Source organism: Lytechinus pictus, chromosome 4 (genome assembly GCF_037042905.1).
Source record: "Lytechinus pictus isolate F3 Inbred chromosome 4, Lp3.0, whole genome shotgun sequence".
In the NCBI taxonomy this organism is placed as follows: Eukaryota; Metazoa; Echinodermata; class Echinoidea; order Temnopleuroida; family Toxopneustidae; genus Lytechinus; species Lytechinus pictus.
The window spans coordinates 8826130-8848448 of record NC_087248.1 but is presented as its reverse complement, the minus strand read 5'-3'; the positions used below and the strand labels follow the sequence as shown (position 1 = coordinate 8848448).

At 35.9% G+C, this 22319-nt stretch overlaps 2 protein-coding genes across 2 annotated transcripts in view; one reads left to right on the top strand and one right to left on the bottom strand.

Moving 5' to 3' along the window:
• The window catches only part of LOC129259066 (RING finger protein 17-like), a 59797-nt gene that overhangs the window by 12020 nt on the left and 25458 nt on the right, over positions 1 to 22319 (bottom strand). Inside the window, exons 17-21 of the mRNA XM_064098319.1 lie at positions 4157 to 4304; positions 3289 to 3404; positions 2448 to 2607; positions 1364 to 1479; positions 111 to 231 (exon numbers count right to left, since the gene is read on the bottom strand). Of these exons, the coding sequence (XP_063954389.1) occupies positions 111 to 231; positions 1364 to 1479; positions 2448 to 2607; positions 3289 to 3404; positions 4157 to 4304 (661 nt within the window). The remainder of the gene's footprint in view (positions 1 to 110; positions 232 to 1363; positions 1480 to 2447; positions 2608 to 3288; positions 3405 to 4156; positions 4305 to 22319) is intronic.
• On the top strand, positions 5035 to 7992 carry LOC135153870 (uncharacterized). The gene is made up of 2 exons (XM_064098320.1): positions 5035 to 5207; positions 5539 to 7992. The coding sequence occupies exon 2, from the start codon at positions 6103 to 6105 to the stop codon at positions 7096 to 7098; it is 996 nt and encodes a 331-aa protein (XP_063954390.1). The 5' UTR covers positions 5035 to 5207; positions 5539 to 6102; the 3' UTR covers positions 7099 to 7992.

Below are 22319 nucleotides of genomic sequence, written 5' to 3'. Positions count from 1 at the left end.
TGATGCAGCTTTCTTTGATGAATACAACTAATAACAATTCGCCAACTGCAAGGTACTTAGGCTGAGTATCCAGTTGTTTTCAGTAATATTGCTATATACATGAATCTTACCCATAACAGAAACATCTAATGGCTTGAAGCTCACACACTGAGAGAAGACTAACTTAGCCTCATCTGTCCAGCCTTTATCTTCATCTTTAGGTGCAACATCCACCAAACCACATGGTAAGGACTGCACATTGGACAAGAGAAATGAACAAGAGACTGATTACAAGGCTTAACATTGCAAAGGGGTCTATTTTCACCAGTAAAGATACTTTATTCAATACTACAGTGAAGCAAAGGAGCATGTGTCGTAAATAAAAAGGAAAGAAAGAGATTTCCTATCAATATTCCTTTTAGGGGGGCAAACGACAATCATTCATTTGATAATACATGTACATGGAGAAAATTTTGTGCTCAATGACAAAGAACACTGGGTAATTCTAATTTGTGTCTGAGAGAAAATTAGATGGGAATCTTAAAGGTAAATGCTAGTTTTGGTAACGATATCAAAATGAGTTCGTACAGAATCCAATGAAATTACCACCAAAGTGTCTGTTTGTATAAATAAAACGCATGTGCCAAAGGATTCTGGAAGAAATTGTGTAATTGCTGAGAAATCAGCAAATAAGCACAGGATTCGGGTAGAGCGTCGGGCCCGACGCTCAAAGCAATAATTATACACAGTCCCACGTGCGCTTATCTGTGTTGGGGAAGTTCAGTCTGAACATTTTTCAGCGTAGATTTCAAGATTTCACAAAGTTCAGTTTATGTAACTGTACCAGATCTAGATCCTCGATGATATACTGACAATTAAGCCTGGTTTTACAGACTTTCTCATGAAATCAGTGTTTACTGCAACTACTGGAATTTCTCTTTAAGGACAGCAAGAGCACTAGTGAGAGTTATGTGTGGTGTGAAGATGATGGATAGAAAGATGGCTGAGGACTCAATGCAGATGTAGCATTTGGAAGCAGTGGACCAGTCGGCAAAGACAATCGGATATGTCGGCATGGGCATGTGCTGAGGGATGACAAGCATGTTTTAAGAAGGGCTTTTGAGTTCAAAGTGGGTGGTTGGAGAAGGAAGGGAAGGCCAAGGAAGATGATGGTCAAAGGGAGTGGAGGATAGTAGAAGGGCTGGCTCAAGATGGAAGATGCAGTGAATCGAAGAAATTGGAGAGTGGGGGGAAAGGTACATGTAGTTGCGGGTGCGAGGTGAATCCGGACAAAACCACATATACATTAAAAAAATTGAACTTCTTACTGACTGTAATAGTTCCAATTGGTAAATAGTATATCTCTATATATATTATATCTTACCAGTCGATATAACTTGAGGAAGTCATCAGTCATCTTCTTCAGGTGTGTATAGTGTATGATAGCAGTGTTACCATAGTCAACATACAGGACCTCCACTTGCTGTTTACCGGCTGCTCCTGAAAGAACAAAGAAACCATCAAACATGCCAAGGTCAAAACGGTTAGAGGGAAGTCTGATCCTATTTCAAATCTACAATGATAATTTTGAGTAATCTCAAAGACCAAGTTATCAGCCTGGGTCCACAAAAGCTGCAAATGAGTGATTTATACAAAGAAAAGTCTAATGATAAATGCACATATTTGTGCACATTCAGAAACGCCAAATTCAAAGACCAGTGATGCATGAGATTTCAGGCAGGGAACTGTGATGCTGCATGAGATGACAAGACATTGAGTATAATGTGTATGAAGATAGGCTGTGATACAAGCTTGAGAGATTTGAAGGAAGAACAAGACTCTCGAAAAGCGAGTTTCCTTCCTGAGGCATGAGACTCTACACCTCTTCTAAAAGGATTTCTTTTATCACTTTGAATATTATCTTTTGTATGAATTGGGGAGACAATGTAGATGGCTAGTATACAAGTCCCAAGAATGTTCTGTAATCTGATTGGACCAAATTGGATCACATGATATTCAGCAAATTGCACTATTGCATCCAAAATGCACTATCCTGCACTCTGACGTCAGAGTGCAGGGTAGTGCGAGGTCTGGAATTATCTAGAATTTAGATCAAATATAACATTCGGGGCAACTCAGTAACATGGGGGAGAAGGGGTGGGTTGTATAAAACAAACAATGCACGCATTCTTGTGCATACAGGATATAAATAATGAACTCTGTTCTCGACTCGCCAAATGGATATACCGCACTCAGTACTGCGGACCTCGGTGCGGTACATCCATTGGCTCTTCTCGCACATTGTTCCTTATTTGGCCCTGCATGCAAGCGCTTACGTGCATTATTTGTATACTGTCTATGTGTGTGTTTCCAAGACTTGCTCTTCCCGAATAGAAGGACATATTGTCCAGAAGACACTCCCCGAATCCCTCTGGAGTGGTTCTCTATTAAACTGTAAAAGTACTTACTGAGGACTTCTCCCCTGTACCATCTCTTGTCTTCTTGGAAGAATGCCATGCAGACCAGACCAGGATGAGGGCATAGAACCTGCCACTCATGACCAATCCTCTTGGTGTAAGCCTCTTGGATGTTTTCCATCATCTCATCGAGGTATGGCACAATCTCCATCTAAAGTTAAATTTGGGAAGTATTTCATTATGACTGTGGCATATCAGTCTCAGGTTAATATATTAAGAAATATGACAGCATACTTTCTTCATAAGCAGTGCAAGCACTCAGTGGGTGATTCCGAGTTTGGTGTTGAGAGCTTGAAAAGGCTACTTAACCGAGCGCTGGGTTTAGCATTACGATACTGAGCATATTATCAACAGCTCATGATGTTACATCTTTGGCTGCCAATCTCAACCTGACGCAAGAATTCTTCACAACAAAAGTTAAATTTGGTAGAAATTAAGTTGTGTCTAGTATTGGTGTTGTCACAACACCAACACCAAATTTTAAAACGGTGCTTGAAATCACCCAGTCTCCTGCTCCTACCCTGCCTATGATACGGAACCCCCAAGTAATTTTAATGCAACAGTATAAATAATTCCATGGTAAAATATAAATGAAAATAATCATTATACTCTCTAGATTGCCTTTGCAATTGTAACCTGAAAACCCCCTATTTTCATAGGCAAATTTTAGATTAACATTCTTTACTATTCCTCATTCATTCCTTATGCATAAAATTTGAAGAAAAAAAAAGTAATAAAACAATATAAATATTGCCCATTTGAAGATAAAAAAATGATCAAATACATGTAGACAACAAATAACTCATTGTCCTATTGGGTTAATATGGCATACCTCTTGCACTGAGAAGCATTGTGGATCTGTGATATGACTGACTTGTACAATCAGATCATCCCCACTGCTGGGTATTGTAGGTGGCAAGTACTTCTTGGGAGGAACTATGAGATGAGCTGCAAACATGAGAAAAGAACAAAATAGATGAACTTATTTTGCAATGCAATGTTATCCTGTCCAAAAAACAAATTTCAGTTTTGGAAAACGCTGCCACACTGACACAGTAAATGGGAGGCTAAGCCACTGGATACAATGGTATCACAGAAAGATTTATCTTCATCGTCTGAGGGGTCGTTTCATCAAGCTATTCATAAAGTTAAATGTAACTGCAACTTAACAAATGATTAGAAATAGTTTTGGGGTACTAAATCCGAGTATCTATCATCTGAAGATTGATCTGGTTTGGCTATGGTTCGAATATAAGAGAAGGGAGAACTCATCATTGTATAAGAAATTTGCTCCTGACTTAACTTTTTATAAATGTGAGGGTTGTGATAGGACTTTTCATTCCAAATATGCAGATTATGATTCAGGTCAAGATTAGGTTTGAGTTTGAGTTGTGATACATTCAAAATGTGATTGATCTAAACAAGAGGAAATTCTAAAGATCAATCTCAATTTGGGCATAATCTGAATCTATAAGAATCTGGAAGACAGGATCACAGAGCTGCAAACAATTCAATCAAACTTATAATGAGATTGCCTCATTTGTTTCTTTAACAGGGAGATGAATTTAAATCAATCTCAAATAGAGTTTGATGTGAATATCGCTTTGTAAAAAATGGCCAAGGAGTTGCTTTTGAATGCACAAATTTCCTATCAGAGCATTTGCGGCCAAGCCAAATGTCATTAAAAAAATCAAACTTACATTTTGGCACAGATTCTGGCGAGATGAAGCAAGCGAGTTCCAGGAAGACCAGAGCATCCCTGAGTGAGATGGGCATATCATCTTTGATATCATTGTTAGGTTGTTGATGGAGATCTACATATAGCACATTACCAACCTGGCCTCTTTGCTGTAATGATAAATATTGGGCAAATGAAAAATTAGACCAATATGATGTTATGAAACACTTAAGAATAAAATCTAAAATGAGGTTCGGTTTTATGTTTAAAATCATGGATTGATTGATTGTTGATGAAGATTACCACATAGCACAATGTCAACCTGGGCTCCGTAACACAAAGATTAGTGATCAATGGACTGACCAATCAAGATCAATGTTACACGCGCATTTGGTTCAAAATACTGACCAGGAACCAATAAGAAGTATTCTTTCATATTTGCCATTCATCGCTAAGCTTTGTGTTACGGAGCCCTGGTCTCTTTGCTGTAATGATAAATATTGGGAAATATGGAAAGATTAAAACAACTCTGATAAGTTGATACATCACTCAAAAAAACAAAAACAAATCAGTAATAGTGTAATATATTTGATATTTCTCTTTAATACTTGGAAAACCAAGAAAAGCATATTTACATGTAACTTTCCTGATGGAGTAATATTAAATGTAGAAAAAAGGATAATACAACCTGTTTTAAAGTAATGTTGATACAAATTGTATTGAACAATTAAAAACCAAGAACTGTTATCACTTGTTTCCATTTTATCCCTCATTTATTTTCTATTGCAGGTTCAACAGTTTGACAATCAATAGGCTGTGTTAGAATAGTGAATAGAAATACATGAGAAAAGTGACAGCTGTCTCACAAAATTCACAACTGTAAAACTGTCATTTCATATTGAAATTATTAGCTGCATAGTACTAATGGACAGACGTACATTACACATATTGTGATTTTATGCAATTCAATGTGATGTTTAAATCGACTTTAACTTGCTAGTACAGGTATTCTATACTTGACAGGATCTTTAATGGGTTTGATGGTAAAACTTTTCCCGACCTTTTCAGTAAACGTAAGTATATCATTTATTTTAATTTCAAATTATGTAGAAATGTTTGTTAAACTACATACATAGTATATTTTCAGAAGACCAACTCTTGCCCCCCCCCCCCTCTTTCTCTCCTTTCTCCCTCCATCTTCTTTCTCTTTTTCAATTGTTGTTTAACATTTGTACATGATGAACAGAATTTGATTATCAGTGTAAGCACATGTAACGATGTAAGAATAAATTAAAAAGTCCAACTGAATTTGAATAGTTTCAATAATCCATTTGCATGTTGTTGTTCATGTTCCAACATGACATGATACATCATACACAGTATTTTGCTGTTTCTATTTTGCAGATCTATCCAAACTCTATATGAATGCCAATGGTGCAGGGATATCTAAGCATGGCAGATAGTTGGAAGAATTCATGGATAAACCTTAATGCTTTCAGTCAACCTTCAATAAATGTGTGGAAAGGGAAAAACTAAGGAACTTTGGTGCTAATATCAGGTTGCTGATGCCAAGCATTTAATATCACATACATGTTTTCCTGAAGATCTGAATCAAAGTTTGGTACACAACTTGGTATACAAGAACAAGCTGAAAACATCTAGTTCCTTTATACCCTTATAGAAACCTGTACATAGTGTCAAAGGAATTACCATTTCTTTCAAAGATTTCTGGGAAGAGTAACTGACGAAATATGGAAGTATTATTTCTAACTCTGAAATTATTTATTCAGCATGCTTTTTCCAGCTAAATATCCAGCAGATGACTGGGTAGTACATTTGTCTATGGTCTGGTAAATTATTTTGAAGTGACTGATTTTGTTAAAGGAATAACTGACAACAGTTCCTGTTCAGAAATTATTGAAGAATGCCAAGTAGTTTTCTTGTATCTCACATCTACTAACATAGAGGATGGAATTGCTACAAGTTCCAGTGGATTTCCTTTTCAATATCAACACTCTTATCTTGGTTATGACTACTATATCACTTGCACAAGGTGATTCTAAGACACTCAAATTATTAGAAGGGGACAAGGCAGAGATGGACTTCCCCTATCCATGTTCCAACTCGAAGGTGACTCTTAGGATGGGGAACCAGACCCCGTATTACAACTCAATTCTTGGAACTGCATCACTTCCCATGAGATACAGTGTCCAGGAACAGAATGCCACAGGAAACGGAAGTTGTTCCCTCCATGTCATGATAAATCCTGTTAGCAGGAATGATGAGGGTGCTTGCATCCTTAATGTCTATCAAGGAGATGATGTTCTAAAGGAATACACCAAGAGCATTGACCTGCAGGTGGACTTTCCTCCAGGAAAGGCATCCTGCAAGTTGAGCCAGGAGTACAAGCTCGGGGACTGGGTGTCACTGCACTGCACTGCTCCCGTTGGAACACTACCAGGTGAGATCAAATGCTTCCAAAGCGGGATGAGAATCCCACCAGTGGGTACCCCGTTTCAAACTAACCAGGTTCTGGAGCAGACATTCTGGGTGGTCAAGAGATCGCATCCAACATTCTGCTGCACTTCCACGCAAGAAGAGCCTGTGGATATGTGCGAGTGTAAGGACTCGGTATGGGAGCCATCAAATGCGGAGCAGTCAAACAATACCAAAGACCCGTGCCCAAAGATATACACGGTTCCATCTAGCTCTCCAATTTCAAATAACTCAACAATGGAAGCAATCGCATACACACAAGCAATGCATTCTTCAAAGAAAAGCTATATCCTGACTATTGTTTGCATGTTTCTACCAGTAATCGTCATTGTGCTGGTATTTGTTGTGATTAGTGGAGTCATTGTATACAAGAGTAAACGTCAAAATTGGAAAATTAATCAACTCAAGAAGAAGAAAAGTTCTGTTAGCCAAGATAAGGTGGTTTACATGAAGGTTCCAACTGCATAAAGACAAACAAGTCATATGCTGTGTATACGTGTATGTACATCATTTTCAATAACTTCAGCAATCACAGGTGTATTTAAGCTTGAGCAGCAAAGAAATTTTAGTGCAATACAAAATGAGTAAGACAAAGATCCACATGAGCAGTAAAGATTAATTTCAGTTATGGTTATGAATTTGGATAATGGAGTCAATTGTCTATAAATGATTGTGAAAGGATGTTTACACACCAAAGCACTGTTGTTTGTTGTAAAGTCTGGATTATACCAGAATGATATTAAACAAATTATTAAATAATATGTGGTAACCTGCACACAGTTTCGCGTATGGGACCACCCAAAACTGTTGAATTTGTTGAATTTAAAATTGTCATGATCTTGTTCCTAAATATTACTGAATTAATTTTGCAAGTCACAGTGATTATTTCAACTTTAACATTAATTTGAAGGCTGATATCAGATCTGCACTGATTAAAATAAACTGCCAATAAACTAATCAGCATGCAGCGTTCTGAAAAATGGATATCAAGAACTGGAAAATATATCTTAAACAAACATAATATAAATAATGGATGTTCAAGTCAAATAATCTTGATACAATGTACCAAATGTATTTTAAAGACAGCTTTGCCATGTCATTCAGACGGATATACAGGCATGAAAGGTTAATTTCTGCAAAAGTGATTACCACCATTCCTAAACTAAAAGGGGTGTCTCCAATGTGAAATCCTCCATCAATGACAAACTTTTTCTTACATACTTTGTCCCATTCCTTTTTTCTTCTTTTATGTGGAGAAGCTCATTCTTTCCATATCCTGCGATTGGCTATTGCTATTATATAAATTGTAAATTCACTCTGCTCATTAAAGTAAAGCAACATACATGTTGCACTTCACAAGCTAATTGAATGTCTCAGAATATTCATGAGTTTTCTGTATTGTTACAGTGAGTATAAATATACATCTAAGTGTATAAAAAGAGAAAATAAGAAGCAGGAGACCTCAACCAGTGAAGTCGCATAAACCAAAATGTTAATGATTACCAGCGTATAAGAAAAAGAAAATTATTAGCAGGAGATCTCGACCACTCAAGTCGCATTCAAATGTTAATGATTACCACCTCACCCTGCTCATTGGAAAGAGCTACTGTTGCAGGGTTGACCTATCAAATGTGTGTACGTGCCTACTTGCCATTTATCAATGGAGACAACGTTCTTTTGCCAATATCACCAATATGTTTAAATCACCCTTTAGCGGCATCAAAAACATCTGCTGGAAGGTAAGCATAATAGTTTATTAAGGTATATTTAAAGTATACAGAGGAACATAAATTCAAATATACATGTACTTCAGTTTCAACAGTTGCTACATGTGCATGTACTTTTAGTGTATACAAATTATCTAAAAATTGCAAAATCTTCTACACTAGTATACAGGGCTTTTAACAGAAAGAGATACACATGGTCGAATTCAACATTGCAAAAGTTGAAGTTCAATGCACTCTGCATGCAAACCACTGAACTATGTTTCATCTTTGGATTGCATATGATTAACCTCTTTTATGATCATGGTAGGTATAACTGTGGTATGTATAATTTAATAATAGTGACTGTCTCTTTCATTTACTCTCTGTGTGTATCCTTTCTCTCTCCATCTCTTCCATCCCCTCCCTCCCTTGATCCATCTTCATTCCATTCTTCCCTCCATCCATACATTACTGCATCATTCACTAAAGACATCATGTAGTCCTTCACAGAAACATGTTGATTTGAATTGATACAGAAAATCCATAATCAAAAATAAAATATCATCAAAACCAAAATAGAAATTGATGGCAGTTTCCAATAAGCGAAATTGTCACAGTCTGTTTTATTTTATCAAACAATTTTTTCATTTTAAACTTTAACCTGGGTTGTAAAGAACAGATAATTAAATTTAAACATATGTGTAATATATTTCATTTTGATGAAGAAAACTCTTTGAAATAACCCATAGAGCATGTTTCTCTTTGGTACATGTATAGCATAAAACTGAAGATTCTTTGAAAAGCATTAGGTACCCACCAATGATAAACAAGTGGAACGCCTCTGGCAGTCTCGCCTGCATTAATACGCGATTCAATATAGCAGCAGTGCTGAATTTGAAAACAGCTATTAAATAATTATTCACAAAAGAAAACACTCATATGATAATAAAATACTATGTCCACTGACCCAACATGACCACTGACCATGATTATGTGACCTAAGACATGTGCAACACAATCATGATTACCCTTATGTCTATGTTTCATGAACTACATGTGTAGATCCATGAACTTTCTATTAAGTTATGATGCCAATTCAACAAATACCCCCAAAAAGGCCAAAGTTCATTGACCCTAAATGACCTTTGATTTTTGTGATGTGACCTGAAACAAGCACAAGATATTCAGGGATACATGGTTACTCTTATTTCAAAGTTTCATGAACTAGATCTATAAACTTTTAAAGTTATAATGACAATTCCACAAATACCCCCAACATTTTCAAAGTTCTTTGACCCTTAATGACCTTTGACCTTGGTCATGTGACCTGAAACTCGCACAGGTTGTTCAGGGATACTTAATTGCTCTTATGTCTAAGTTTCATGAACTAGATCCATAAAAATTCAAAGTTATGATGACCATTCCACAAATACCCCAACATTAGCAAAGTTCGTTGACCTGAAATGACCTTTGTCCTTGGTCATGTGACCTGAAACTCACACAGGATGTTCAGGGATACTTAATTGTTCTTATGTTTAAATTTCATGAAAAAAGTTATGACAATTCAACAAATGCCCCTAACATGGTCAAAGTTCATTGACCCTAAATGACCTTTGACCTTGGTCATGTGACCTAAAACTCAGGCAGAATGTTCAGTAATACTTTGATTACCCTTATGTCCAAGTTTCATGAACTAGGTCCATATACTTTCAAAGTTAGGACAATATTTCAAAAACTTAACCTTGGTTAAGATTTCGATATTGATTCCCCCAACATGGTCTTAGTTCATTGACCCTAAAGGACCTTTGACCTTGGTCATGTGACCTAAAACTCAGGCAGACTAATCAGTAATACTTTATTACCCTTATGTCCAAGTTTCATGAACTAGGTCCATACACTTTCTAAGTTACGATGACATTTCCAAAACTTAACCTTGGTTAAGATTTCAATGTTGACGACGCCGCCGCTGCCGTCGGAAAAGCGGCGCCTATAATCTCTGCTATGCAGGCAAGGCAAAAACAATTTTTAAAAATGTGTACATATCATTTCCTCTTTCATTTTTAGGCTTAAATCCAGAAGCATCGGATGCCTAGATGTGTAACAGATTCATTGAAGTTATGCTGACAGGGAAGTACCTACAATTTACATACCGGTAGCTTTTGGTTTGCAGTTAAAATATTGTACTTCCAGATACATCTTTCGGTGTAATACTGAAAACTACACTTAATAAGAAAAACAAAATGGTATTGAATATGGTAACTAAAATTCACATTCAGTTGATATGCCAGAGGAGAACAAAAAGTTGAACTGAAAACATTGATGATAAAATTTACATAAAATGTAAATGTTTTGTTCTTTCTTACGAAGACTACTAGGCAACAGAAGAAGTGGTTAACATAATGTACATTGTATTTTCATCTGCAAATATTTCAGCTTTCACCACATGATTTTTGAGGTACCAAGACAATAACAACACCCCATCCAGAATCAAGAATGAATATGAAAATACTCAAACTTCTTGCAGCAACTGCCTTGATAATCACATTGATCCAATGTGAAGCCAAGATACTGAGATTGATCGAAGGTGAGGAAGCACATCTGGATTTCAACTATCCATGTTCCAGCACAAATGTACATGTAACCCTACAGATGGGAAACCAAGTCCCATTTTACAGCTCAAATGCAGAGACAAGTTCCCTGCCCCAGCGGTACAGTCTTGAGATTCTGAATGCCAACGAAAATGGAACGTGCGACATACGACTGGTGATAAATCCTATCACGGGGGAAGAAGAAGGTACTTGCATCCTACTGGTGTACGAGGGAGACAAGATACTTGGTGAATACACCCGAAGAATTGGTTTACGTATAAGCTATCCCCCAGGCAGAGCATCATGCGTATTGAGAGAAGAAAACAAGGTGGGTGACTGGAGGTCGTTGTATTGTTCTGCTTCCTCAGGAACTGTGGCAGGTAAGATTGAATGCTACCAACTAGGCACAAGGTCACCACCTGTGGCCAAAGGCATAGAAGATTACAAGATTTTGGAGCAAGAGTTTTGGGTTTATAGACACTCTTATCCCATATCTTGTTGCACTGTTGCGGCCAAACATCTAAGAGATATGTGTGATTGTAATGATTTTGAACTACATGTAGATCTGTCAACAGAATTGCCTAACAATACAATAGAAACTTGTCCTCAGACATTGTCAGAACCTGTTGGAATTCAAATAAATACCACTGGCCACTTTCTGAACCAGTCTACTGCCCCTAATTTTAATATTACAATGACTCCATCAGTTTATCCTAAAGATAATTGCACTTTGATGAGTCAGGTATTCTTTGTCACAATTTGTGTAGAAAGTGTAATACTTGTACTTGTTGTTTATATGGTAATTGTAGTTGTAACTTATATCAAATATAAAAGGGTTAATCGGCATACCCAACAAGAACAGAATCCACCAGAGCAAGAAGAATCAAATCAAATACCACTGACAATGCATGATAACCCATAGAAATTATGCAAAAATTGGCTCTGCCATTGGTGTAGGCTTAACCCTAAATAGACTGGGCTATTTCGACGCCTAAGAAGACTAAAATGCTAATTTTTGTTTCACATACTCTAGATAGGCATCTGATCAAATTTATTTTTCAAAATTTCAACATCACATTTATTTTCTTATTTATTCTATTGTTTTTTTTCAATGGAAATTGTCAAGGACTTTATTTTGACCATGAGCAAGATAAAATTAATTGATTTTAATCAGTAAAAGAAAAAAATGATACATTTTATGAATTTTGGCTAAAAAAACACTATTTGCATTGGATTTGTACACAAATTCATGTTTTTGAGTAATTTTGGGTCTGCATGCACTTACAAAATGTTACGTAATTTTGGAACCGCGTACCTGGGGGTCACAATTTTGGTCTCAAAAGTTGCGCGAGACTTGAAAGTAAAAAGTCAGCGAGCGACGCGGTCAAAAATTTCGAGCGGCGGATTTATCGCGAAAAATGTCGAGGGGGCGCTGAATCAGCCCCCCCCCCAGTCTTCTTAGGGTTAAAGTGAATTGGCACAGTGGAGTAAGGATGGAATAAGGTGGTGCTAGATGAGACCAAAATCACTATCGTGCATAATTTAAAGAAACCTAACCATTAAATTGGTTGAATATTGACCATCTTTGTGGGCTAGACGCATGCTCACCAGCGCATTGGTTGTGTTGACCAATCCTTTTCAGAGGTGTACCTTCAGACATTTTTATACTTGCTTGTACATTGTATAAAGCTCTAATTGCTTTTTGTAATGAAAAGTACATTTATATGCAATATCCAATTCTAATATAATCATCTCTCTCTCCCCTCCTTACCTCCCCCCCCCCCCCTTCCTCTCCTTTTTTCCTCTGGAATTGATGTCATTTGTATGGTCAATTTGTATGGTCAACAATGTAATGTTGACTTATTAATATTTTCTAAGCAAACATTTTGTTTTACCAGTTGCCAGCTCTATATTCCTTTATGTAATACAGTCTTTGTGTAAGCAAATGTAATGTTGCACCTGCTTGTAATCACTTGTAATTTTAATAGATTGTATGCTCATAATGGGTTGAAGATTACACAATGATGCACTAATTTGGTTATGTTTCGAATCACAAAAAAGTGGCGTATATAATTATCATTAGTTTTAATACTCAGAAAACCTTTATGGTTTGCTATAATCTGTAAAATATGGAAATTTCATATCCCAGAGGTACCATCTCAATGTCCATTTGTAACTTCTGAGTCATGAAATGAATTATTCATCAATTAATTTTCTTAGTATTTGAATGCTCTAGTCTTTGTGGTTTTATGCCTATTGTGCTTCTATTATTTGTATCACATGTATGTTTACCTCCTACTAAAATCATCACAATAATTGCGTCATAAATTTGCTTTTTGAAAATTAGGCTATTTTGTGACTAAGACTAGGTCTCTTCTACTTTTACTGCCAATAGTATTGATATCAAGGGATTCTAGTTAGGAAGCCTTTCGTGAAACAGGTTAAGTAATATTGGAGCTAAATCTGTCGTTGGCAAATAAGGCTACAACTACATGTAACTTGTCCACGGTTTTTAGGAACAGGCCCCTGTGCTTCTCGGTCAATCAAAATTGAGGAAGATGTCGGTTAACTTAAAAAGTTCAGTCTTTTAAATCTTGTACAACTTTTGATCAAACTGAAATTACCCATCATTTTGTAAATGCATGTTAAACCAACAATTGCCTAAAAGGTCAAGTCCACTTCAGAAAAATGTTGATTTGAATCAAGAGAAAAATAAAGGAGCATAACACTGGAAATTTCATCAAAATGGAACAAGTGGAACGCCGCTGGCAGTCTCGCTTGCATTACTCGATTCAATATAGCAGCAGTGCTGACTTTGAAAACAACTATTGAACAATAATTCACGATAAACACCATAATATAATTAAAAAAACTATATTCACTGACCCTAAATGACTTTTCACCTTGGTCATGTGATCTGAAACTCATGTAGGATTTCAATGATACTTGAAACTCTTATTTCTAAGTTTCATGATCTAGATCTATAAACTTTCTAAGTTATGATGTCAAGAACAGTAAATACCCAAACATGGCCATAGTTCTTTGACCCTAAATGACCTTTGATAATGGTCATGTGACCTGAAACTCGCACAGGATGTATAGTGATACTTGATAGCTCTTATTTCCATGCATGTCTCCATTCGTCCATTATGCGACCTATCCACTCATGTTGCAGCTGTGTCCACCCTATTGCACTCAGCCTAACGGCTTCGTGCAATGGATTGAACAGAGCCTCAACTCTAGTGAGGATATATGTACATGTAGATCGCATAATGAACTCATGTGCATGCATGATTTGTATACCATGTTACAGTCCTGATGTCACGTCGTAGGGAATAAATGTTAAGAGTCACAACTTGTTTTAAAAAACACCTGCCGGAAAGTAAGTATATTTTGTTTTTAATTGCTTGAAATTTAATATTGTATCACGTGACTGGCAGTTGAAATCATTTACATGCAGTCATAGTCAAACTGATGTATTATCAGAAACAGCTGTTTGTATTGACATATCGATAAAGATAAAGTATGCAAATAAATTATCATATGTCCTCCTTACATGTAAATGACAAAAGTATCAACTGAAGATAAAAGTAGGTGTTACGAGCAAGTTTGCTTCGTTCCAAGAATAAATAAATAGAGCAAGAGAACATGTGCATGATAATGTTCAGCACGCATCCATAGTGAAACTATTGACAAAAACGCTAGTTTGGTTGATATACTAATACAATTCAATCATATCAGTGGTTTAGACCCACATGTACATGCATTTATACCCTTGACCCTAATGTGCAGAAAGCAGAACGTAGACTCAAATGGTGAAGGGGTGTTTAAAGGGATAGATTTGTCATGTGTACAACACTTTGCTCCTGACGGAATATGTGATCTTAAAGTACAAAATGGAAGTCTTAATTTATCTTAAAACGGTGACAAATAATTGAGGTTTTCTATATACAGTACCATGGAAGAGAGCACTAAACCAGCAGGCTGCCTGGAAGGCTCATGCAGTGTGACACAAAGAAACTTTGGCTGCTGAAAGAATTCCTAAAAGTGAGGTAGTGCCCTTATAACATCATTTTTATAAATATCTTGATGAATAACCTACTACCTGGCTTAAGAAGCTGTGAGTAAATGATAGAGCTAATGTCACTACAAAATGAAATAAATTCAAACTTTATATTTAGAGGAGATTCTTGGCTTTAAATTCTTTTAAATCTACTTGTTTTATCTAAACAAAATAGTTTTTGAAATACAATGTAGCGTAGTAAACACTTTCTTAAAAATTATTTGTGATGTGAAGCTTATCACTGCAGATTCTAGAAAAATATCAAACTACAATTTTCAAAAATGTGTAATTACTAGTATCCTTTTCTCTCTTCATTTTTAGGCTTGAATCCAGAAGTACCAGACACCAATGTGCAACAATTTCAATCAATTTCTGCTGACAGAGAAGTACCTAAAGCTCCAATAGATTCTGTTTTGCAATCATATCCATAGAGCACTTGCAGATACACATGACCTCCACCTGTTCAATGTAACACTGAAAACTACATTCAAGAAAATCATGATCATAATTAAATCAAATATTTTAGTTGATATTTAATTGATGTGCACAGGAAAAAAAATAGAACTGAAAAAATTGACGATATAATTCCTTAAAATGGTGTAAATGTTTTGTATTTTCTTGTGAATATTAATACTGGGCAACTTAAGAAGCAGATATCATATACATGTATGTGACCTAATACCCCAATACCATCAATAAGTTGCCAGGTAAGGTTCTCTGTAAAAAGCCAACTGAAACAGTAATGTAGTCTCCAAAACCAAAAATAAACAAAAATAGCATACAGTATCTCAAAGAGCAATTCTTCTTCTTGATACTGTGAAAATTTGAAGTTGAATACGAGACAAGATACAAGAGTTTCTAGGACACAAGATTTTCGGACTGCTTGGAAGTTTCACTGAGATTACATGTATGCACATCTCATGCTTGAGTGAACCCAAATTTCAAACATTGTTTTCTCCTTTTTGAAGCTCTTGCTGAATTTCCTTTGCCTTCAATCAAGTACTTGTAATGGTTATTGTTGGTCAATTTTAACATGATATATATCACTTTAAAGCTTAGGAAGTGAATCTTCAAGCTCAATAAAATCTCAATATTCATTTTGATTGACTTATTGTTGGCTTTGGGGTGGCAGGTCACATATTCATCTGCAAATATTTCAGCTTTTACCACATAATTTTTGAGGTACAAAATATTAAGACAAAGTACAGTAACACCCCATCCAGAATCAAGAATGAATATGAAAATACTCAAACTTCTTGCAGCAACTGCCTTGATAATCACATTGATCCAATGTGAAGCCAAGATACTGAGATTGATCGAAGGTGAGGAAGCACATCTGGATTTCAACTATCCATGTTCCAGCACAAATGTACATGTAACCCTACAGATGGGAAACCAAGTCCCATTTTACAGCTCAAATGCAGAGACAAGTTCCCTGCCCCAGCGGTACAGTCTTGAGATTCTGAATGCCAACGAAAATGGAACGTGCGACATACGACTGGTGATAAATCCCATCACGGGGGAAGAAGAAGGTACTTGCATCCTACTGGTATACGAGGGGGACAAGATACTTGGTGAATACACCCAAAGAATTGGCTTACGAATAAGCCATCCACCGGGTAAAGCATCATGCGTATTGAATGAAGAAAAAAACGTGGGTGACTGGAGACCGTTGTACTGTTCTGCTTCCTCAGGGACTCTGACAGGTAAGATTGAATGCTACCAACGAGGCACAAGATCACCACCTGTGGCCAAAGGTACCACAAATGCCAAGATTCTGGAGCAGGAGTTTTGGGTTATTGAACACTCTTATCCCATATCTTGTTGCACTGTGGTGGTTGATCGTCCAAAAGGTATGTGTGACTGTAATGATTTTGAACTAGATATGTCAACAACATTTCCTAACATAACTACAGAAACCTGTCCTCAGACATGGTCAAAACCTATTGAAATTCAAATAAATACTACTGACAACTTTCTAAACGAGTCTATTGCCCCTAATTCCAATATTACAGCAATGCCATTGGTGAACATGTACATGTATCCTGTGATGGTTCCAGTACTCCTCACCATCATGTGTATTGCAATTTTGATACTTTTTGTTCTTGTACTTTTACATGTACATGTACATCGTGTACATGTAGCTGTCATTTCTTTCAAGTATAAAAGAGGGATTCGGGAAACAACAAATGAACAGAATCCAATGGAGGAAGAAGAAGAACTGACTCAAATAGCACCAAAAGAGTAAAATGACCTGCAAGATTTATAAATCTGGGGATTGTTACATGTACATGTAAGGATTTGTCAGTTGTCTTATGCTGAGTGCAGTCACCATGGTAACAGTTTGACACCTACATTGTATGCTTCTCAGCCAATCAAAATTAAGGAAGTTGTCAGGTACCTCAAGTTAAAAGCTGGTTCTTGTAAGTCTACACCAACTTTGATGATACCAAATATTATGCATGTCAGACCCCCAAATGTTCAAAAACATCCTTTCATGTACAAATCCAATGCAAATTTTATTTCTAGTTGAAAGTCATATTTCATTATTACATTTTATAACTGGCCATAAAGCCCCCTTCCGGGATTACGAGACATTTATCAAATATATCCTGAGATATTAGGCTTGACACTATGCCTGTAAATCAACTGGCTTATAATTCTTGTAGAGTATAGAAAATCTGGTTTACAAAGAGGGATTAATGTAGATCTATAGTATACCATATCCAGACCTGTCCCTCTTCATCACTTATTATTTAGAATTTCAATCTAAACAAGACATTTAATAGAGTGGTGGCTTATAACATACAAAAGTTTTGATACAAGTTGGTTTATAGTTCCATGACAAGCCTGTTATCGCAAAACTGTATGTGATACTATCTGACAGAGTTCATTTTTTCAGAGGTCATTACTTGGAAGCCAGGTGAATTTCATAACATGGAATCTGTGTTTCTTTTAAGTTGTCTCTGACCTCTTTATACTTTAAAATTGGTCATGCAGAGAATTGTAACATCTTTAATAGCAGCTTGCCAGATGCATTAGGATAGATAGGAAATTAGGTATTGTGTCAGTGTACAGCTATGCTTGTAACCTGTGAGTGATGCTATATATATTAAAGAGTTTTGAAACTTGTCTTTTGTTTTATTAGTATCGATGGCATAATGTTGAGTCAAATAATGTTTACATGTACATGTAGGTGAAATATGATGTTTGTACAATTTAAAATTTGATAAAAAGGTGTTCTATCTTATATTGGAGACATGAAGAGTAGCACCTGCTTTATATTAAAGGCAATTGCAGATAGGAATCTCCAAGAAATGCTAAATAGTTGAGCGGAGTAATCTTATTCATTTTATTGAGTAAGGTCTTTTTATACAAGATTAGACTATACATGTAGGCAACACTTGTTTCAGTATGCCATTACAAGTTTGAGATTGTTGTATGTAATGTCTGCATTATATCGAAGAAATCAAAGCTGAATTTTGTATGTAGGGATGCAAGTTTGTTAGGTTTATACCTGTACCAGAGGGTGCCATATTGTAGTCAATTAAGGGTGCCAGCAACAAAGTAGTCATTTAACATTGAATTTCAAAGATATTTCAAAGAAGATTAGGTGATACGATTTCACATAAGATATAAAGTAACATGAGGTTTAATTCTAATTTAAACTCGGTCTTAATTATGCAATGTGAATAATTTAAGATTTTTATTGGAGATTTTTTATAGGAGAGCTAAGGACGTATAAAGTGTCTTTGGATTGATTGAATAAGCAATGTTGGTTGAATAACCATTTTGGTTGATGTAATGATATATGTACTTATAACACAGGTACAAAGTTAGCAAATACATGTACATGTAGGTTATTTGATTCATTTAGCTTAATATAGCAACCCTGATGAACAGTTTCATAATGTCCTGTCAGTGATTTTCCAGTAGTCAGTGATGTTGGTGCACTTTCTTTGTTGACCTTTAGGTAGCATCCTTATAGTACATGTTGGCGAGTAGTTGTATAAAAAAAAACGTATAACAGTTATTTGAACTCTTGATGTATGAAAAAGAATGATTTGGTCTTACGGAATTATTAAATGAAATTATCAGATTATAGTACAATTTTTTCCTGTACCTGTTAATAATATCAATCATGTAAAATTGTTTAAATATAAACGGAAGAGTTTTTTTTTCTATAAGTGGAACATTAGTTTTTAGTATGATATTTTTCTGCCTTTTTTAGATGATTGGAGAGAAATTTATTTTAAGGGTAATAAACAAATTTCATCATCATCAAATGGGAAAGATTTGAAGAAGATAGATTTGATTTTTGATTCCTTAATAACTCAAGTATTCAAATAGATTATGGTATGGGATAGTAACATAAATAAATTGTTCCATGTATGATTACATATGTAAATTGACTTATTGCAGATTGGAAAGTTAATGGTTCTGGATTTAATATACAGTATGATTCCCTCTACTCAATCATATTATCGCAAACTCAAATTTGAATGTGAATAATCTAAGCTTTATCCTATATTTTTGTGACCCACAAATCATATTGATCAATGATGTTACAATATTTTTACAATGTTTAATGATTAGAATGTTAAAGCATATTCAATGTGTTGCTGCTGCTAGGAGTTAGTGACGTTCTCGCAAGCAAAATATCTATTTCTTAATAATCTGCAAGATGGAGAAACAAATTTTGATTTTGTGATGCTTTGATGTTAAATGACTCCTTGCATTTTTATATTTCCAGGGCTCTGCTTTGCTTTGATATTTCTCTCTCTCTTGTTTGTTGACATTAAATGATGATCAATGTTATCTGTACATCAGACCGAATGAGTCTTTCTTCGAGTGCTAACCCAACTCCACCCAACCCAGGGCATTTCATCCACATTTTCTTCATGACAAATTTGAAGGCATTCCTGAAATTAACAATTCAAATACATTTTACTTCCATGCTAGTATTGATTATCAGAAACAGGTGTTGTAAAATGTACAGTATGAACAAATAAAACATGCAAACAAAGGAAAATGTCCCATATGTGTGCAAAAAAGGATACCAAAGATAAAATTTTACATTTGACAAGAGGCACATGTGCAGCCAGCAGGTGTTCAACCTGACTACAATGACAGATGTTAATAAGTTTTAACATGTCTAGAACCTCATCATGGATAGAACAGAGGGTGTGTCTATGCTTCCATTGCGAGGACGGAATCAGCGTTTTCCAAGGTCGATTCAAAACGCCGATCGTAAACGTGGTTCTGGGAGTGCTGTTTATGCTTAACTTTTCAGAGGCGAAATCACGATCTCCAGCTGGCTTCGCATCGTAATTTTCGTTGAGCAGGAAAGCGAGGTCAAATTGGGCGCGCCCTTTTTCGAAAGTTTTTTTTCGGAGTGTTGTTATGGGGAAGGTATGTCGACTGTTATATAAACATCGAACAATTTCCGATATTTTAGTCATTGCATGGAGCTTCTTGATATAGCCATATAATTTCCACCATGGTGAGGATAATAGTAAGAAAAAATAAATATTAAGTATACAAAATAATCAATTTGTTTATGCTACTGGGGCATCTGGCGATGTCTCCTCATTATAACTCATGTTCTGGGTTTTTTTGGTGTAAATCCCTCAACGTTCATCGTGATGACAAATTGGAAGAGTAATACCAGTAATAGTACTACACATGCAAAACAAGGGAGATGAGAGGTAATTCCGTGGAGGTAACATGCGACCATGGAGCAATGCGATTGTATTTGCCCGCGGATTTTCATCTCACCGGAAGCATGTACCAAATGACGTAATTTAAACACGTTTACGATCGTGGTTCTGTTTATACTTCCCCAGAAAGCCTGATTCTGGTCAAACGACGTTTACAAACGCACCTTTTTGTGAGTTAACGATCGGCGTTTTGAAACAGCGTTTAAATGAAAGTAAGCATGGACGCAACCGTGTTTTGGACTAATCACGTTTGGAAACGCTGATTCTGGCCTGAAAAGTGGAAGCATAAACACGGCCAGAGTCACTTCATCCATAGACGTTGCAGTAGATAACTGAAAATTTAGATGTACATGTAAATGTAGTATTCTTTAAATCAAACATTGAATATCCAAATATCTTCCATCAACAATGAACTTTCATGACTGCATTTAACATGATTACAGCAAGGATTGCATCAATTAAATTAGACATTGAAAAGAACTGGGCAAAAGATTGCCTTTTATCGCAACTACAAGTTCAAGTACCATTAGTTATCTTGCAATGTAAACATCAGTGTTACACCTGCAAGTTTGCATCTGTCAGGCACTGTCAACATTAATGAAGTGAATAACATCTTATCCTGAACAAAGACATTCTTTAACAAAGGATGTAAAATTGCAAGTGGAGAAGTCGCAAATCAACGAGCAAAAATATTCCAAAACAACAAAGCATCAGAATGCCTCAGTAAAGGTTGAAAACTGGATCATCTTTTGAATTATTCTGAGTGGTAATGGAGGTTTCTGTAGACAGTAGTCAACATTATGAATCCGTATGCAGTATAAAGTTGAATGAACATATTGCTACTTAGTTGAGGTAAAAGCTTGTTGGAAAACTTTACTGCCCAAGGAGATTTGAACATGATCTTAACCAAGAAAATGTTGAAGCTTTGAATGAATTATTAGGACATCAGAACTTTATATAAGGTAAAATTTAGAATATTGATACTATTAACTCTTACAAGAAATTTCATATCAGAGATGCAATGCCTAATTATGAGAAGAAACTTGTCACTATTCTAAACAAATTAAAGAAAGCTATGGGAATGAATAGAGACAAACATAGAAATTTTAGAACTACAGAAGCTACAATTCAGTCTCAAATTTGTAAAATAATGTAAGTTGTTTCTTTTCTTTCATTCTCATTTCACCTTTTTAGAGCATTAAGGGTGCGTTTATGCTTCCATTGCGAAGACAGAATAAGCGTTTTTGAACAAATTTTCAGAATGCTGATGGCAAAGGTGGTTCTGGAAGTGCTCTTTAAGCTTAATTTTTCAGAGAAGTCACAATCTGCATCCGGCTTCAGTGTAATTTTCATTGACCAGGAAAGCAAGATCAATTGGGCACATCCTTTTTCAATCTTGTTCTTACATGTATATGGTCAACTTTTTATTCATCTTTGAACAACTTCCAATCTTTTAGTAATTGCAAATAAAGTATATAAGACATCAGTTAGTTTTTTATGTGTGTGCTACTGGCTCAGCGATGTCTCTTCATCATGACTCATGTTCTGTTAGTTTGATCCCTTAGCATTTACTGTGAGGACAAATTAGAGGAGTATTAGCAGAATCAACAGT

Bases quoted from the DNA above. Each gene is read 5' to 3' on its own strand.
- LOC135153870 (XM_064098320.1), top strand. From the start codon at position 6,103: ATGGAATTGCTACAAGTTCCAGTGGATTTCCTTTTCAATATCAACACT.